The sequence below is a fragment of the Salmo salar genome, chromosome 03, assembly GCF_965601325.2.
Source record: "Salmo salar chromosome 03, fSalSal1, whole genome shotgun sequence".
Taxonomy (NCBI): domain Eukaryota; kingdom Metazoa; phylum Chordata; class Actinopteri; order Salmoniformes; family Salmonidae; genus Salmo; species Salmo salar.
In genome coordinates this window covers 3,343,176-3,360,000 of record NC_138293.1, presented here as the reverse complement: position 1 = coordinate 3,360,000, position 16,825 = coordinate 3,343,176, and the positions used below count along the sequence as shown (strand labels likewise).

At 48.6% G+C, this 16,825-nt stretch overlaps 2 protein-coding genes across 3 annotated transcripts in view; one reads left to right on the top strand and one right to left on the bottom strand.

Annotated features, from left to right (window-relative positions):
• Nucleotides 1–2,706, bottom strand: part of LOC123723693 (dnaJ homolog subfamily B member 4) — a 6,329-nt gene extending 3,623 nt beyond the window's left edge. Inside the window, exons 1-2 of the mRNA XM_014187671.3 lie at nucleotides 2,099–2,706; nucleotides 199–803 (exon numbers count right to left, since the gene is read on the bottom strand). Coding sequence (XP_014043146.1) covers nucleotides 199–803; nucleotides 2,099–2,309 — 816 coding nt within the window. The 5' untranslated portion in view covers nucleotides 2,310–2,706. The remainder of the gene's footprint in view (nucleotides 1–198; nucleotides 804–2,098) is intronic.
• A 3,338-nt stretch (nucleotides 2,707–6,044) lies between these two features.
• The window catches only part of LOC106596389 (far upstream element-binding protein 1), a 34,556-nt gene continuing 23,775 nt past the window's right edge, over nucleotides 6,045–16,825 (top strand). The window contains exons 1-6 of one of the 2 annotated variants that reach the window (XM_014187694.3): nucleotides 6,045–6,198; nucleotides 6,877–6,973; nucleotides 12,439–12,474; nucleotides 13,397–13,555; nucleotides 13,997–14,068; nucleotides 14,268–14,325. In XM_014187694.3, coding sequence (XP_014043169.3) covers nucleotides 6,109–6,198; nucleotides 6,877–6,973; nucleotides 12,439–12,474; nucleotides 13,397–13,555; nucleotides 13,997–14,068; nucleotides 14,268–14,325 — 512 coding nt within the window. In that variant the 5' untranslated portion in view covers nucleotides 6,045–6,108. Of the gene's footprint in view, nucleotides 6,199–6,876; nucleotides 6,983–12,438; nucleotides 12,475–13,396; nucleotides 13,556–13,996; nucleotides 14,069–14,267; nucleotides 14,326–16,825 lie in introns of both variants that reach the window. The other variant, XM_014187687.3, reaches the window with a different exon arrangement.

The following is a 16,825-nucleotide window of genomic DNA, read 5'->3' as shown; positions in this document are numbered from 1 at the left end:
TTTCTGTTGCAAAAATGTTTTTGCTACGACGTGCCAACTGAACACAATCCATTCTGAATGCCTATTTCTATTGTATCTACACCAGCCAGACCAAGCCAGCTTATTCCACACTGAACCACTTTCTACTGGAAGTGTTTCCCCTTACTCTTATTTTGAGGCGGGCCGCCACCAAGATCCGCCAAGCAAAACACATCTCACCTGTCGTAGACTAACTTTCACCGGGTACACGATATCCGACCCCTCCCTCCTAAAATGTGCATGTGGCTTGTCCTTAATGACGAACACAATATCAGCAGGGATCGTGTTGGGCGACTCGTCTCCTTCTCTAGGGAACGTGATCTTGGTTCCCTCCTTCCACCCTCTTTTAATCTCTATGGTGAGAATCTTATCCTCCGTCCTCATGGTCCGTCCGTCAGGGTTCATCCTCTTCCTGCTGATCTTCATCCTCTTGGTGCAACCGTGAAACACTTCCTCCAACGATACGCGCAGCTCGTGATGAATGGCCGGGTCCTGCTTCCTCCTCTGCTGCCCGCCGATCCCAACGTGGCGATCCCTAGGGAACCCGTTGAGATTAAACGAGGTGAACGAACCAAACGGGTCGTTGCCATCCACCTCCATGTCCTCGTCGTCCCCGCCGCCTGGACCGCGTCCGTTGGTCTTGCGACCGAAGAACATTTCGAAGGGGTTGGCGCCGCCGAAGAAGGTGGCGAAGGTGGCATGTGGGTCGCCATGGAACGTGTAAGATGTGAAGTTGCTGCCCTGTCCGTCTGGACCGTTGCCGGGGCCGCCACCTCCTTTGAGACCTGAGGGACAAAAAGGAGGAACAAGGAAGTCATCAACAGGTCAGATAATATAGATGACAACCTACTATGTACGGCACCAGACTGTAACGCCCTGGCCATAGAGAGGGTTTATTTTTTTTTGTTCTTTATTTTGGTTAGGCCAGGGTGTTACATTGGGTGGGCGTTCTATGTTCCTTTTTTTATGTTTTTTTGTATTTCTTTGTTTTGGGCCATGTGTGTGGCTCCCAATCAGGCACAGCTGAAGTTCGTTGTTGCTGATTGGATAGTCACACATAAGGAGCATGTTTTTCCTTTGGGTTTTGTGGGTAATTGTTTCTGTTTAGATATTTTCCTAACAGGACTGTTTTTGCTGTCGTGTTTTTGTTAATTTTTGTAGTGTTCTCTTTTGTTCTATTAAATTCCAAGATGAACACTAACTCCGCTGCACCTTGGTCAACTCTCTCTTCAGACAGCCGTTACACAGACATGGGTCAAATATCCTTGAAATCCTTGAGCTGTACTTGAGTTTGCCCGGTATAATAGAACCAATTGAATACTCCCAAAAAAGCACAACCTCCTAAATCAAGTATTCGGAAAGTATTGTGTATGTGATCTGTACAGTCATAGAATAACCATGCAGACTCTGTACCATGCAGGGGAAAAGGGGTTGCAAATCCTACATTGATGCTGCTCTAGTCAAACACTAAGTTCATGAGTCCAATAGCCCCATGTCAAGACGTCTGTCATATGGGACAGGTCAGTGGATTCGTCCTACGGGGGGAAAAAAATCTATGAAATGTCTGAAATGAAATTCACTACTGTAAGTCGCTCTGGATAAGAGCGTCTGCTAAATGACTAAAAATGTAAAAATGTTAAAAATGTCCTACAATGGCAAATCTGCTTTTTCCCCCCATCTGCTATTTGAACAGGTTATGATGCCTTCAGCTTGTAACATTATCCATATTGACATGTTCAATATTAATTCATGTAAATGACAGTAGCCTAAAGATAATACAATCTGACTTTTATTGTATTTCTGACCAGCCAACAGCCATGTGTACATATTACGCGCAGACCGATATGCCACCCTGACAACAGGGAAACATCTGCTTATTATCATAATTTATATGAATAAATAATAACGAGTGAAATGCTGTGGTCTCTTCAAACCAGTGTAGTTAAAATATCAATCTGTATGACTTGTATAATGGACAAGTCTATTACAACATGTTCTGTTGTTTGCTAAAGAATGGTGTGGATGAAATGACAAGAAACCCAGGCATTAATAAACATCTGAATGGGTGATATTATCCTACCTTCTTCTCCATACTGATCATATATCTCTCTTTTCTTCGGATCACTGAGGACATCATATGCCTCGGCGATCTCCTTGAATTTCTCCTCGGCGTTGGCCGCTTTGTTTTTGTCCGGGTGCCATTTCAGAGCCTGTTTTCTGTACGCTTTTTTAATATCCTCATCAGCCGCTCCTTTCACTATCCCCAGGATTTTATAATAATCTTTCCCCATAGTCCCCCCCCCCAGAAGCGGTCCCTCGCAGTAGCTAGAGAGAAGCTGCAGCTGTTAGTCTGATGGGGGAAATGATATCCAGGAGAGGAGAGACAAGAGAGAAGTTAATATGGCGGAAAGAGAAAACCTGAACCTAACCTCTTCTCTCTGCCACTCTAAACAACAATAGCTAGTAGATAGACACGGAGACAGAGGAGGTTGAATCGTGAGAAGCTAGAGAAAGAGATGTGATGTAGCGATGTTTAGAGTGGTTACTCAGCGCTGTGGATCCTGGGTTATTTATCCACCACCCTCCCCCCCGGTTAGACCCCCTTTAAATAGCTGTGGCTCCCTGTCCTGCGTTCGACCCACCGGCTTGCGTTGCTCGCTGTAATCCAGGGGCTCTTCAACCTAAAATGCTGCTGAAGCACGTCATTTCCCATATTCAGCAAAGATTCCGTTTTTTTTTATTTCTGTTTAAACACCCATCCACATGGAATTGACATCTCAACTTGAGTGAAAAGAACATGGTAGCCTACATAAAACAGTAATTACACTGTAACAACCGTGACAGGTTATTATAGGTCCTGTGGTTTGGTTAGAGGAGGACATTTTACATTTAAATTCTTAGTCATTTTAGCAGACGCTCTTATCCAGAGCGACTTACAGTAGTGAATACATACATTTCATTTCATGCATTCTTTTATTTTTGTATTTTTTTGTACTGGCCCCCGTGGGAATCGAACCCACAACCCTGACGTTGCAAACACCATGCTCTACCAACTGAGCCACACAGAAGGCCAATTTGAATTGAGAAATAGCCTAAATTTGGTGCCTTCCTGGTCAAATGATCAGCTACGGCTCGGAGGGGATCCATAACCAGAGGATAGGCCTCCTGTCAAGGCTTATAGACCTCTGACCTGTACCTACTGAGACAGACACTAACCTCTGACCTGTACCTACTGAGACAGACACTAACCTCTGACCTGTACCTACTGAGACAGATACTAACCTCTGACCTGTACCTACTGAGACAGACACTAACCTCTGACCTGTACCTACTGAGACAGACACTAACCTCTGACCTGTACCTACTGAGACAGATACTAACCTCTGACCTGTACCTACTGAGACAGACACTAACCTCTGACCTGTACCTACTGAGACAGACACTAACCTCTGACCTGTACCTAGTGAGACAGACACTAACCTCTGACCTGTACCTACTGAGACAGACACTAACCTCTGACCTGTACCTACTGAGACAGACACTAACCTCTGACCTGTACCTACTGAGACAGACAGACACTAACCTCTGACCTGTACCTACTGAGACAGACACTAACCTCTGACCTGTACCTACTGAGACAGACACTAACCTCTCACCTGTACCTACTGAGACAGACACTAACCTCTGACCTGTACCTACTGAGACAGACACTAACCTCTGACCTGTACCTACTGAGACAGACACTGACCTCTGACCTGTACCTACTGAGACAGACACTAACCTCTGACCTGTACCTACTGAGACAGACACTAACCTCTGACCTGTACCTACTGAGACAGACACTAACCTCTGACCTGTACCTACTGAGACAGACACTAACCTCTCACCTGTACCTACTGAGACAGATACTAACCTCTGACCTGTACCTACTGAGACAGACACTAACCTCTGACCTGTACCTACTGAGACAGACAGACACTAACCTCTGACCTGTACCTACTGAGACAGACACTAACCTCTGACCTGTACCTACTGAGACAGACTCTAACCTCTGACCTGTACCTACTGAGACAGACACTGACCTCTGACCTGTACCTACTGAGACAGACTCTAACCTCTGGGCCATAGGCCTACTAACCCTAAACTCTAACCCACACTGACCCACTGACTGTCCTTAAAATTATCAACTTGGATTAGCTAACACAACGTGCCAATGGAACACGGGACTGATGGTTGCTGATAATGGGCCTCTGTACGCCTATGTAGATATTCCATAAAAAAATCAGCCGTTTCCAGCTACAATAGTCATTTACAACATTAACAATGTCTACACTGTATTTCTGATCAATTTGATGTTATTTTAATGGACAAAAAAGTTGCTTTTCTTTCAAAAACAAAGGACATTTCTAAGTGACCCCAAACCTTTGAACGGAAGTGTATGTACTGTATTCTATCCTACTGTATTTAGTCTATGCCTCTCTGACATTGGTCATCCAAATATTTATATATACTTAATTCCATTCCTTTAGATTGTGTGTCTTGTTAGATATTACTGCACTGTCGGAGCTAGAAACACAAGCATTTCGCTACACCCACAATAACATCTGCTAAACACGTGTATGTGACAAATAAAATGGGATTTGATTTGATTTGATGGTAGCATCTGTTACAGAATGGGAGGCACTATCGAGGCACAGCACATTCTGGAAAGAAAAGATGTGTCAAATGTGGAGGGGAACATGATTACAGTGAATGTGGGAGCAATGTGAAGGTTAAGTGTTGTAATTGGTGGGGGGGGGAAACACAGCGCAGCATTTGGTGGATGCCAGGTGCAGAGAGAGAGAGAGAGACTGAGGAGAGGTTCACAGATATGAAACCAGTCATGATGTATCATATGCAGAGGCGGTAAGACAGATTGGTTGGCGCTACAGTGTGGAATGATGGGAGTTTACATGGACGCTCCTGTATAAAGTGGACCTTCTGTCTGACTGGTGCTTCTGCTGGTCCTGGTATTGTTTTCCGAGACCTGTTCCCGAAATCTTCAAGCTCAAGAACGTGAAGTGTCAAAGGAAACTTTGATAATGAAGTTGATAAGTTGACATCATAGCTTTTATTGGTAAGGTTATCAATTTGACTCGGGTTGTGAAAAGCAGAAATGTCAGGTTGAAGGTTATTGTGGAAACGACAAAAAAAAATATATATTGGGGGTAGCGTTTTTGGGGGGGGAGAGGGTGTGGTAGAAGTTAAGTAGGGATTTATTTTATTCATATTGTAGTATAGAATTGTGTAGATCATGATTAATCGTACATTCCAGCACAGTAGGTGGCGGCATGCACTTTAAACGTTTGTTTGCGGACCGCCGTGAAATCATCAAAGCTGTTCTACTGTGATATCAAGGTAGCAGCAAGCAGAATAATTCCGCCTTCTTCGTTTGACGGACGCATGACAGAGCCATTTCGGGAGATTTGTACGGCCTTTTTCTGCTGTGTCGCAGCACGCACAGCGACAGCAAATATAAGTCAACCAAGAGCACAGCCACAAGTCGTTTCCAACGGGAACACATGAGTCATAGTGGGCAGAACACGGAAGTGGGTGGGCAGAGCCAAGCACACGTTAGCGAGATCCTATTGGGCGCGTTCTAACATTGATCTGCATATTTCCGTTAGGGAACGCCTCCTTTGTGCAGTGCGCATGTGCGTTAACTCAATTCGCCTTTGCACTCCTTCTAAACAACGATTTAAAAATAAAACTTTTTTTTTTGCAATGGGTAAAGTCTACAAAACTTAATAAATTATGTTCATAACATATGATAGTTTTGAGAACAGAAAGCTATATTTAGATCAAATGTTTCATCGATGAGAAAATGTGTAGAATATCGGCCAAAATCAATCTTCTGCCACTACCGGCCAGTGGGCTTCCTCCCACTACCATATTTGGGAGTGGAAACGCTGAAGCCGGATGCTTCAAATTTATACATCCGGTGAAGAAAAAAAAAAGATCTGCATCCTTGTTCTATATATGTGACGTCAGGATCTTTTCCGTTGAGAACGGCCATTTTCTCTCTCCGGATTTAACAATTTGCTAACAAATATGGCTGACTATTCAAACGTGGCTCCGCCGTCGGGAAATGGCGCAGGAATGAACGACGCTTTTAAAGACGCACTTCAGCGAGCTAGACAGGTAAAACAAAAAATAAGATAAAATAATACATTTAACATTTGCTAGCTAAAAGGCGTCGAAATTGATAGTCGTCAAAGCAATCAACACTAGTCCAAAAACCTTTCAGCTCGGGAACTTACCAACGAACCCATATGCGGCCTTCTGGAAGTTGGTTGTCGGTACAAAGCCAAAGAAATGTAGCTAAGTGTATTTTAATCAGCTAATTAACCAGGTATTACTAACTAATTTAGCTATCTGGTTCAACGTGATTTCGTTCGTCTTTGAATTGATCAACTAACCACCTACTGTACATGTTGATAGCCTTTTCTATAAGGGGGAGGGGGGGGGGGGGGGGGGGTTGTAAAATCTTATTAACAAAACTGTAAACCAAGTTAGCGTTAGCTAGCTACCATAACCATATTCCCTTTTTCAAAGTCTCCATTGTATTGGTAAGAAATGCTGTTGAAATCAGTGGAGTGTGATTTGTGTGTAAAATGAATCACAAAACTCATCCCATGCCCTCATAACTCTGCGTAGTTAGGTAAGTTGCGCGGAGTTAACTAATTAGTATATGCAGTTTATGCAAGTTTTGGCTAACCTAATTTGAAAACAGTTAACTAAAGAAGTTGTGGTGGTGTTGTCGAGGAGCCTAGTTAAGATTGGAACTGGAACTGAGTGTTTTTTTGTGTGTGTTTCCAGATTGCGGCTAAGATTGGGGGGGACGGCGTCCCCTCCGCGGCGCCCTCAGGCAATGAGTTTGGATATGGAGGCCAGAAGCGACCCCTTGAAGATGCCGGTGAGTACGGTAGGCTACCCCCCCCACTCATTTCATACGGTAGGCTACCCCCCCCCCCAACTCATTTCATACGGTAGGCTACCCCCCCCACTCATTTCATACGGTAGGCTACCCCCCCCCAACTCATTTCATACGGTAGGCTACCCCCCCCTCCCAACTCATTTCATACGGTAGGCTACCCCCCCCCCAACTCATTTCATACGGTAGTCTACCCCCCCCCAACTCATTTCATACGGTAGGCTACCCCCCCCACTCATTTCATACGGTAGGCTACCCCCCCCCAACTCATTTCATACGGTAGGCTACCCCCCCCCAACTCATTTCATACGGTAGGCTACCCCCCCCCACTCATTTCATACGGTAGGCTACCCCCCCCCAACTCATTTCATACGGTAGGCTACCCCCCCCTCCCAACTCATTTCATACGGTAGGCTACCCCCCCCCCAACTCATTTCATACGGTAGTCTACCCCCCCCCAACTCATTTCATACGGTAGGCTACCCCCCCCACTCATTTCATACGGTAGGCTACCCCCCCAACTCATTTCATACGGTAGGCTACCCCCCCCCCAACTCATTTCATACGGTAGGCTACCCCCCCCCAACTCATTTCATACGGTAGGCTACCCCCCCCAACTCATTTCATACGGTAGGCTACCCCCCCCCCCAACTCATTTCATACAGTAGGCTACCCCCCCCCACTCATTTCATACGGTAGGCTACCCCCCCCCCCCCACTCATTTCATACGGTAGGCTACCCCCCCCCCCCACTCATTTCATACGGTAGGCTACCCCCCCCACTCATTTCATACGGTAGGCTACCCCCCCCACTCATTTCATACGGTAGGCTACCCCCCCCAACTCATTTCATACGGTAGGCTACCCCCACACTCATTTCATACGGTAGGCTACCCCCCCCCACTCATTTCATACGGTAGGCTACCCCCCCCACTCATTTCATACGGTAGGCTACCCCCCCCCACTCATTTCATACGGTAGGCTACCCCCCCCCACTCATTTCATACGGTAGGCTACCCCCCCCCCCACTCATTTCATACGGTAGGCTACCCCCCCCCCACTCATTTCATACGGTAGGCTACCCCCCCCACTCATTTCATACGGTAGGCTACCCCCCCCCACTCATTTCATACGGTAGAATACCCCCCCCCCACTCATTTCATACGGTAGGCTACCCCCCCACTCATTTCATACGGTAGGCTACCCCCCCCCCCACTCATTTCATACGGTAGGCTACCCCCCCACTCATTTCATACGGTAGGCTACCCCCCCCCACTCATTTCATACGGTAGGCTACCCCCCCCCCCCACTCATTTCATACGGTAGGCTACCCCCCCCCCCACTCATTTCATACGGTAGGCTACCCCCCCACTCATTTCATACGGTAGGCTACCCCCCCCACTCATTTCATACGGTAGGCTACCCCCCCCACTCATTTCATACGGTAGTCTACCCCCCCCACTCATTTCATACGGTAGTCTACCCCCCCCCACTCATTTCATACGGTAGGCTACCCCCCCACTCATTTCATACGGTAGGCTACCCCCCCACTCATTTCATACGGTAGGCTACCCCCCCCACTCATTTCATACGGTAGGCTACCCCCCCCACTCATTTCATACGGTAGGCTACCCCCCCCACTCATTTCATACGGTAGGCTACCCCCCCCACTCATTTCATACGGTAGGCTACCCCCCCCACTCATTTCATACCTCCATATCTATATTGATCCATCACTTGCCTGTCTGATTGTGCTTTTGCCTACTCTATTGTCAAGACAGTTGGTGTGTAAAAGTAAACCAAACAAGTGGTTCAGTACCTATTGCTGTTTTGGGGTCTTTTGCTACAGAGGGGGAATATTTTGTTTAAGAAAATACAGTGTTAGTTATTCCCTTTTCCATATATGAGTCATATAATGTTTGATGAGAACACTATTCCTGAAAGACATACACAAGGGTCACTGCGAACAAGACAGTAATAAAGCCACTAATATACTGACAGACAAGGATTGTCACACAAATATGCATAGTTCATCTTTTTAAATGAGAAATCAAATCATTCTATTGGTCACATTCACATATTTTAGCAGATGTTATTGTAGGTGTAGGGAAATGCTTGTGTTCCTAGCTCAAACTGTTCAGTAATATCTAACAATTCATACCAATACACAAATCTAAAAGTAAAAAGAATGGAAAGAATAAGTATTAGGATGAACAATGTATGAGTGGCATTGACTAAATAGACTAGAATAGTGTTTATGTATGTGAACATTAAGTGACTACAGTTCCATTATTGAAGTGGCCAGTGATTCCATGTTTGTGTATACAGGGCAGCAGCCTCTAATGTGCACGGTTGAGTAACCAGGTGGTGGCTGTTTAACAGTCTGATGGCCTTGAGATAGAAGCTGTTTTTCACTCTCTCCCAGCTTTGATGCACCTGTACTGACCTCGCCTCCTGGATGATAGCGGGGTGAACAGGCAGTGGCTCGGGTGGTTGTTGTCCTTGATGATCTTTTTAGCCTTCCTGTGATATCGGGTGGTGTATGTGCCCTGGAGGGCAGGTAGTTTGCCCCCGGTGAAGTGTTGGCCAGACCGCACCACCCTCTGGAGAGCCCTGCGGTTGCGGATGGTGCAATTGCTATTTCAGGCGGTGATACAGCCTGACAGGATGCTTGCAGTTGTGCATCTGTAAAAGTTTGTCAAGGTTTTAGGTGACAAGCCAAATTTCTTAGACCTCCTGAAGTCAACGATCAGTTTTGTTGAGGGAGAGGTTATTTTCCTGGCCCTACTCCAACAGGGCCCTCACCACCTCCCTGTAGGCCCTCGTCATTGTTGGTAATCAGGCTGTTGTGTCGTCTGCAAACTTGATGATTGAGTTGGAGGCGTGCGTGGCCACGCAGTCATGGGTAAACAGGGAGTAAAGGAGGGGGCTGAGAACGCACCGTTGTGGGGCCCCAGGGTTGAGGATCAGCGACGTGGAGATGTTGTTTCCTACCCTCACCACCTGGGGGCGGCCCGTTAGGAAGTCCAGGAACCAATTGCAAAGGGCCGGGTTCAGACCTAGGGTCCCGAGCTTAATGATGACCTTGGAGGGCACTATGGTGTTGAATGCTGAGCTGTAGTCAATGAACCGCCTTCTGACGTAGGTATTCCTCTTGTCCGTTTGGGATAGGGCAGGGCAATGTCGGTTGCGTCGTCTGTGGATCTATTGAGGCGGTAAGCAAATTGAAGTGAGTCTAGGGTGTAAGGTAGAGGTGATATTAACTAGCCTCAACGCACTTCATGATGACAGAAGTGAGTGCCATGTGGCGATAGTCATTTAAGTTGAGTTACCTTCTGCTTTCTTGGGTACAGGAACAATAGTGGACGTTTTGAAGCATGTGGAGACAGCAGACTGGGATAAGGGAGAGATTGAATATGTCCGTAAACACTCCAGCCAGTCGGTCTGCACATGCTTTGAGGACGCGGCTTGGATTGCAGGCTGGGACAGCAGCCCTGCGAGGGTTAACACGCTTAAATGTCTTATTCACGTTGACCACGGAGAACGAGAGCCCACAATCCTTGGTAGCAGGCCGCGTTGGTGGCACTGTGTTATCCTCATAGCGGGCGCGTTCTGTTTTGGATTTTTTTATAATGGTTACTGTGGGAACAACATCCCCCTAAACACTTCCTGATGAACTCAGTCACTGTGTCCGTGTCTATGTTATTCTCAGAGGCTACCCGGAACACATCCTAGTCCGCGTGATCAAAACAATCTGGAAGCATGGATTCCGACCGGTCTGACCACCGTTGAATAGTCGTTTTTCCATAAAGCATACACTCCGCCTTCTTCCCGGAGAGTTCTTTATTCCTGTCTGTGCGACGTACTGAGAACCCAGCTGGCTGTATGGATGGGGACCGTATATCCCAAGAGCCATGTTTCCGTGAAACCGAGTATGTTACAGTCCCTGATGTCTCTCCGGAAGGAGATCCTCGCCCTGAGCTTGTCTACTTTATTATCCAGAGACTGAACATTTAGAGTGTAATATCTTCAGGAGCGGTGGATGGTGTGCGCGCCTCCTGAGTCGGACTAGAAGTCCACTCCGAATACCTCTCCTCCGCCAGCGGCGTCTTGGAGCAGCCTCTGGTTTAAGTTACATTTGCCCTCGGAGGTACGAACAAAGGATCCAATTCAGGACGGTTGTAATGCTGGTGCGTTACCGCCTCTCGAATATCCTGAAGTTATTTCCGGATGTATGTAATAACACAAACGTTCTGGGCTAATAATGTAAGAAATGCCACTTTTTAAAAACAAACGACAAAAAAACACTGCAAAGTTGCTTAGTAGCTCGAAGCAGCGCTGCCATCTTACCCAAAATCCAGAGACTTCGAAGGGATTCCTTACATTGAAACTAGTTCAGTGGAGTTCGCCCATCTCCGCTGTTGTGATAGTCGGATATATAAAATACTTATAAAAAATGTTTGCCTATGGGAAGGGATGAGCTCTGCTTTCTCAGGCCCTTTCTAGAAATAACCATTAGGCATTTAAGCCAAACTGAGTTGTTTAAACCTCGTGGTTCTGTATTTATATAGAATTGTGTATAGTAGGACGTGGGATATATACTGATGGTCGACAGGGCGATTATAGTCCGCTTAGCGGCGGGGCGATTGTAGTCCGCTTAGCGGCGGGGCGATTGTAGTCCGCTTAGCGGCGGGGCGATTGTAGTCCGCTTAGCGGCGGGGCGATTGTAGTCCGCTTAGCGGCGGGGCGATTGTGGTCCGCTTAGCGGCGGGGCGATTGTGGTCCGCTTAGCGGCGGGGCGATTGTGGTCCGCTTAGCGGCGGGGCGATTGTAGTCCGCTTAGCGGCGGGGCGATTGTAGTCCGCTTAGCGGCGGGGCGATTGTAGTCCGCTTAGCGGCGGGGCGATTGTAGTCCGCTTAGCGGCGGGGCGATTGTAGTCCGCTTAGCGGCGGGGCGATTGTAGTCCGCTTAGCGGCGGGGCGATTGTAGTCCGCTTAGAAAGGATTTCCTGACTTTGCTTTAATTTCCTTCTTTGTTATTCGTTGCTGTTAACAGACTTGGTTAAGTTCTATATTCCTTTTTTAGGCAGGATAAAATCCCATGTCGTTGTATTCAGATATGCCCCGTTTTGTTCTTCAGCAATGATCTGTTTAAATTCTATGGCTCGAAAGCTTTGCATTTAGCAGGGGGATTTTCACCTATGTCATAAACCGGGAACCCTTGCTTTTGCCCTTTAAAAAAATATATATATATATATTTATTTATTTATTTTCAGTAGTTATGTTTCTAGAAAATACTATTTCTATACCATGTCGCACAGGTAGTGATGTCAAAAGGCTATTTTTCTTTCCAGAAGTATGAGCCCTCCCCAACTCTGCGGATGGTTGACAGGGCTTTAACTCTCTGTCTTCATCTCTATAAACGACAGTCTCCTCTTCTCCTTTCAGACCAACCGGAGACCAAGAAGGTGGCGCCTAACGACTGTGAGTAATCTGTTAAACCAGGGACCTACCACATTATCACCGTACTTCGCTACGCGATATCACATTTTATTCAGATTCACACAATTTCTGTATGTATCGCGATTCGATGTTCCAGACATCTTGTTCACCATGTGTCTGCAGCAGAGGGACAAAGGGAGAGACGATGAGAAAACAACAAGCTTTGACCAGTCATGGAACTAAAAGTGCTGAAATCAAACTGGCTTCCTATTTAAATAAAACAAGGAAAAATGTTAGTTTTCTGGTGCAGAAAACTAGCGACAAAATGATATTGTCAAAAATAATATCCTGTTAAGTGGCTATCGAATGTTGTCCCCTTATCTCTAGCTCGCTGTTAAAGGGCAGGTGTAGGGTGTCCTGTCTAGACTAACCATTAAGGACCAATGTATGGGTAAAGGAATCAGGACAGGTGTAGGGTGTCCTGTCTAGACTAACCATTTTTAAGTGTTTTTTAGTGTTTCAGTCTTTGGTAGCAGGATTACAAGATTGTGTTATATTTATCCACCAAATGGATGTTTTATTTAAGAGTAAAGTTCTTAGGGCTCTCTCTCCTGATGTCTGTGAGTTCTGTTATACTCTCAGACATCATTCAAACAGTTTTAGAAACTTTAGGGTGTTTTCTATCCAAATATACTAATAATATGCAAATATTTGACTCTGGGCCCGAGTATTAGGCAGTTTACTCTGGGCACGCTTTTCATCCGAAATCGAAAATACTGCCCCCTATACCCCAGAGGGTTTCTGTTGGTACACCTAGGCAGGGTCCTATTTTCAGCTTAGCTTCCTGTTCTACTTCCTGTCAGTTACGGTTATTTTACCTACAACACCAGGGTGTTTCTTCATCAGTGGGTCCTCTATCTGATTTTTTTAAATAAATTTTTGTCTTTTGGTTTCCTCATTGCAGCGTTCTCAGCAGCGATGGGTATGGGAGGAATGGGAGGTGGAGGAATGGGAGGTGGAGGAATGGGAGGTGGAGGAATGGGAGGTGGAGGAATGGGAGGTGGAGGAGGATCACGGTCGTCGTCAGAGGAGTTCAAGGTTCCTGATGGGATGGTTGGATTCAGTAAGTACAAACTAGAGTCTTGCATGAGTTTTAATTTGATTTTTTAATACCCAAACCCTACCCATTGCTCGCTATGTTATTTAAGCCCTACCCTGGTCTGATTCGCTTCTGCTAAATGTTAAGCTCGGAAAACCTGGAAATATTGGCATTTCCTTCCTTTAGTAAATCTATTAGCTGCTCATCTCTTATCATTTGCTCCCAGCTCGGCTCTGGGTCTGAGTATCCATAGCAACGGTTCCGGTTGGGCCTGCTCAGAACTCCCGACAAGAACATTTTACTTCTTCTGTGTTTTGACCTACCTTCCCCCTAAACCCAATGTAATTTAATATCAGGGTTCTGTTGGCTAGCAGAGCTTTTCTCACACACACACACACACACACACACACACACACACACCGTGCGGATGGACGTTGGGGGTTGACAAATCTTCTCTAACCCCAGTTATTGGAAGAGGAGGAGAACAGATATCGCGTATGCAACAGGAGTCAGGCTGCAAAATTCAGATCGCACCCGGTAAGGTTTCCTGTACATACTGATCTCATTTCCTGTAATAATGTTTACCATTTAGCAGGCACCTTTTTTCTCTTCCATATAACCTTGTGTTGTTTGTTACACCGACCTGTAAACTGAGTGTGTTTCCAGGTCGTTAGACTCGTGACCCCTTTGTCATAATTGGTTCATTTGAACTGTCCTGTTAATCTCTGTGTTGTAGACAGTGGAGGTATGCCTGATAGGTCGGTGACACTGACCGGATCCCCAGACTCCATACAGTACGTATAGTTCTCCTGCGGTCTCTCCTCTCCAGCCCCTCTGTTCTCCAGCCCCTCTGTTCTCCAGCCCCCGCCCCTCTGTTCTCCAGCCCCCGCCCCTCTGTTCTCCAGCCCCCGCCCCTCTGTTCTCCAGCCCCCGCCCCTCTGTTCTCCAGCCCCCGCCCCTCTGTTCTCCAGCCCCCGCCCCTCTGTTCTCCAGCCCCCGCCCCTCTGTTCTCCAGCCCCCGCCCCTCTGTTCTCCAGCCCCCGCCCCTCTGTTCTCCAGCCCCCGCCCCTCTGTTCTCCAGCCCCAGCCCCTCTGTTCTCCAGCCCCAGCCCCTCTGTTCTCCAGCCCCAGCCCCTCTGTTCTCCAGCCCCAGCCCCTCTGTTCTCCAGCCCCAGCCCCTCTGTTCTCCAGCCCCAGCCCCTCTGTTCTCCCAGCCCCAGCCCCTCTGTTCTCCCAGCCCCTCTGTTCTCCCAGCCCCTCTGTTCTCCCAGCCCCTCTGTTCTCCCAGCCCCTCTGTTCTCCCAGCCCCTCTGTTCTCCCAGCCCCTCTGTTCTCCCAGCCCCTCTGTTCTCCCAGCCCCTCTGTTCTCCCAGCCCCTCTGTTCTCCCAGCCCCTCTGTTCTCCCAGCCCCTCTGTTCTCCCAGCCCCTCTGTTCTCCCAGCCCCTCTGTTCTCCCAGCCCCTCTGTTCTCCCAGCCCCTCTGTTCTCCCAGCCCCTCTGTTCTCCCAGCCCCTCTGTTCTCCCAGCCCCTCTGTTCTCCCAGCCCCTCTGTTCTCCCAGCCCCTCTGTTCTCCCAGCCCCTCTGTTCTCCCAGCCCCTCTGTTCTCCCAGCCCCTCTGTTCTCCAGCCCCCGCCCCTCTGTTCTCCAGCCCCCGCCCCTCTGTTCTCCAGCCCCCGCCCCTCTGTTCTCCAGCCCCCGCCCCTCTGTTCTCCAGCCCCCGCCCCTCTGTTCTCCAGCCCCCGCCCCTCTGTTCTCCAGCCCCCGCCCCTCTGTTCTCCAGCCCCCGCCCCTCTGTTCTCCAGCCCCAGCCCCTCTGTTCTCCAGCCCCAGCCCCTCTGTTCTCCAGCCCCAGCCCCTCTGTTCTCCAGCCCCAGCCCCTCTGTTCTCCAGCCCCTCTGTTCTCCAGCCCCAGCCCCTCTGTTCTCCAGCCCCTCTGTTCTCCAGCCCCTCTGTTCTCCCAGCCCCTCTGTTCTCCCAGCCCCTCTGTTCTCCCAGCCCCTCTGTTCTCCCAGCCCCTCTGTTCTCCCAGCCCCTCTGTTCCCCCGCCCCCCCCCCCGCCCCTCTGTTCTCCCGCCCCTCTGTTCTCCCGCCCCCCCCCGCCCCTCTGTTCTCCCGCCCCCCCCGCCCCTCTGTTCCCCCCGCCCCTCTGTTCCCCCCGCCCCTCTGTTCTCCCAGCCCCTCTGGTCCCCCCGCCCCTCTGTTCTCCCAGCCCCCGCCCCTCTGTTCCCCCAGCCCCTCTGTTCTCCCAGCCCCTCTGTTCCCCCCCCGCCCCTCTGTTCTCCCAGCCCCCGCCCCTCTGTTCCCCCCGCCCCTCTGTTCCCCCCGCCCCTCTGTTCTCCCAGCCCCCGCCCCTCTGTTCCCCCCGCCCCTCTGTTCCCCCCGCCCCTCTGTTCTCCCAGCCCCTCTGGTGACATTACATTAGTTGGTAGTTCCACTGCCGTAGTTGTGTCCCTCGTCAGACACCGTAGCTGACTGTCTTTGCCCCTGATGTGGTGTTACCCGGCTGTGTCTTTTGTAGTAAGGCCCATAGTCCCACTGTCCATGCAGATGGTTTTGTAGTAAGGCCCATAGTCCCACTGTCCATGCAGATGGTTTTGTAGTAAGGCCCATAGTCCCACTGTCCATGCAGATGGTTTTGTAGTAAGGCCCATAGTCCCACTGTCCATGCAGATGGTTTTGTAGTAGGGCCCATAGTCCCACTGTCCATGCAGATGGTTTTGTAGTAAGGCCCATAGTCCCACTGTCCATGCAGATGGTTTTGTAGTAAGGCCCATAGTCCCACTGTCCATGCAGATGGTTTTGTAGTAAGGCCCATAGTCCCACTGTCCATGCAGATGGTTTTGTAGTAAGGCCCATAGTCCCACTGTCCATGCAGATGGTTTTGTAGTAAGGCCCATAGTCCCACTGTCCATGCAGATGGTTTTGTAGTAAGGGCCCATAGTCCCACTGTCCATGCAGATGGTTTTGTAGTAAGGCCCATAGTCCCACTGTCCATGCAGATGGTTTTGTAGTAAGGCCCATAGTCCCACTGTCCATGCAGATGGTTTTGTAGTAGGGCCCATAGTCCCACTGTCCATGCAGATGGTTTTGTAGTAAGGGCCCATAGTCCCACTGTCCATGCAGATGGTTTTGTAGTAAGGGCCCATAGTCCCACTGTCCATGCAGATGGTTTTGTAGTAAGGCCCATAGTCCCACTGTCCATGCAGATGGTTTTGTAGTAAGGCCCATAGTCCCACTGTCCATGCAGATGGTTTTGTAGTAAGGCCCATAGTCCCACTGTCCATGCAGATGGT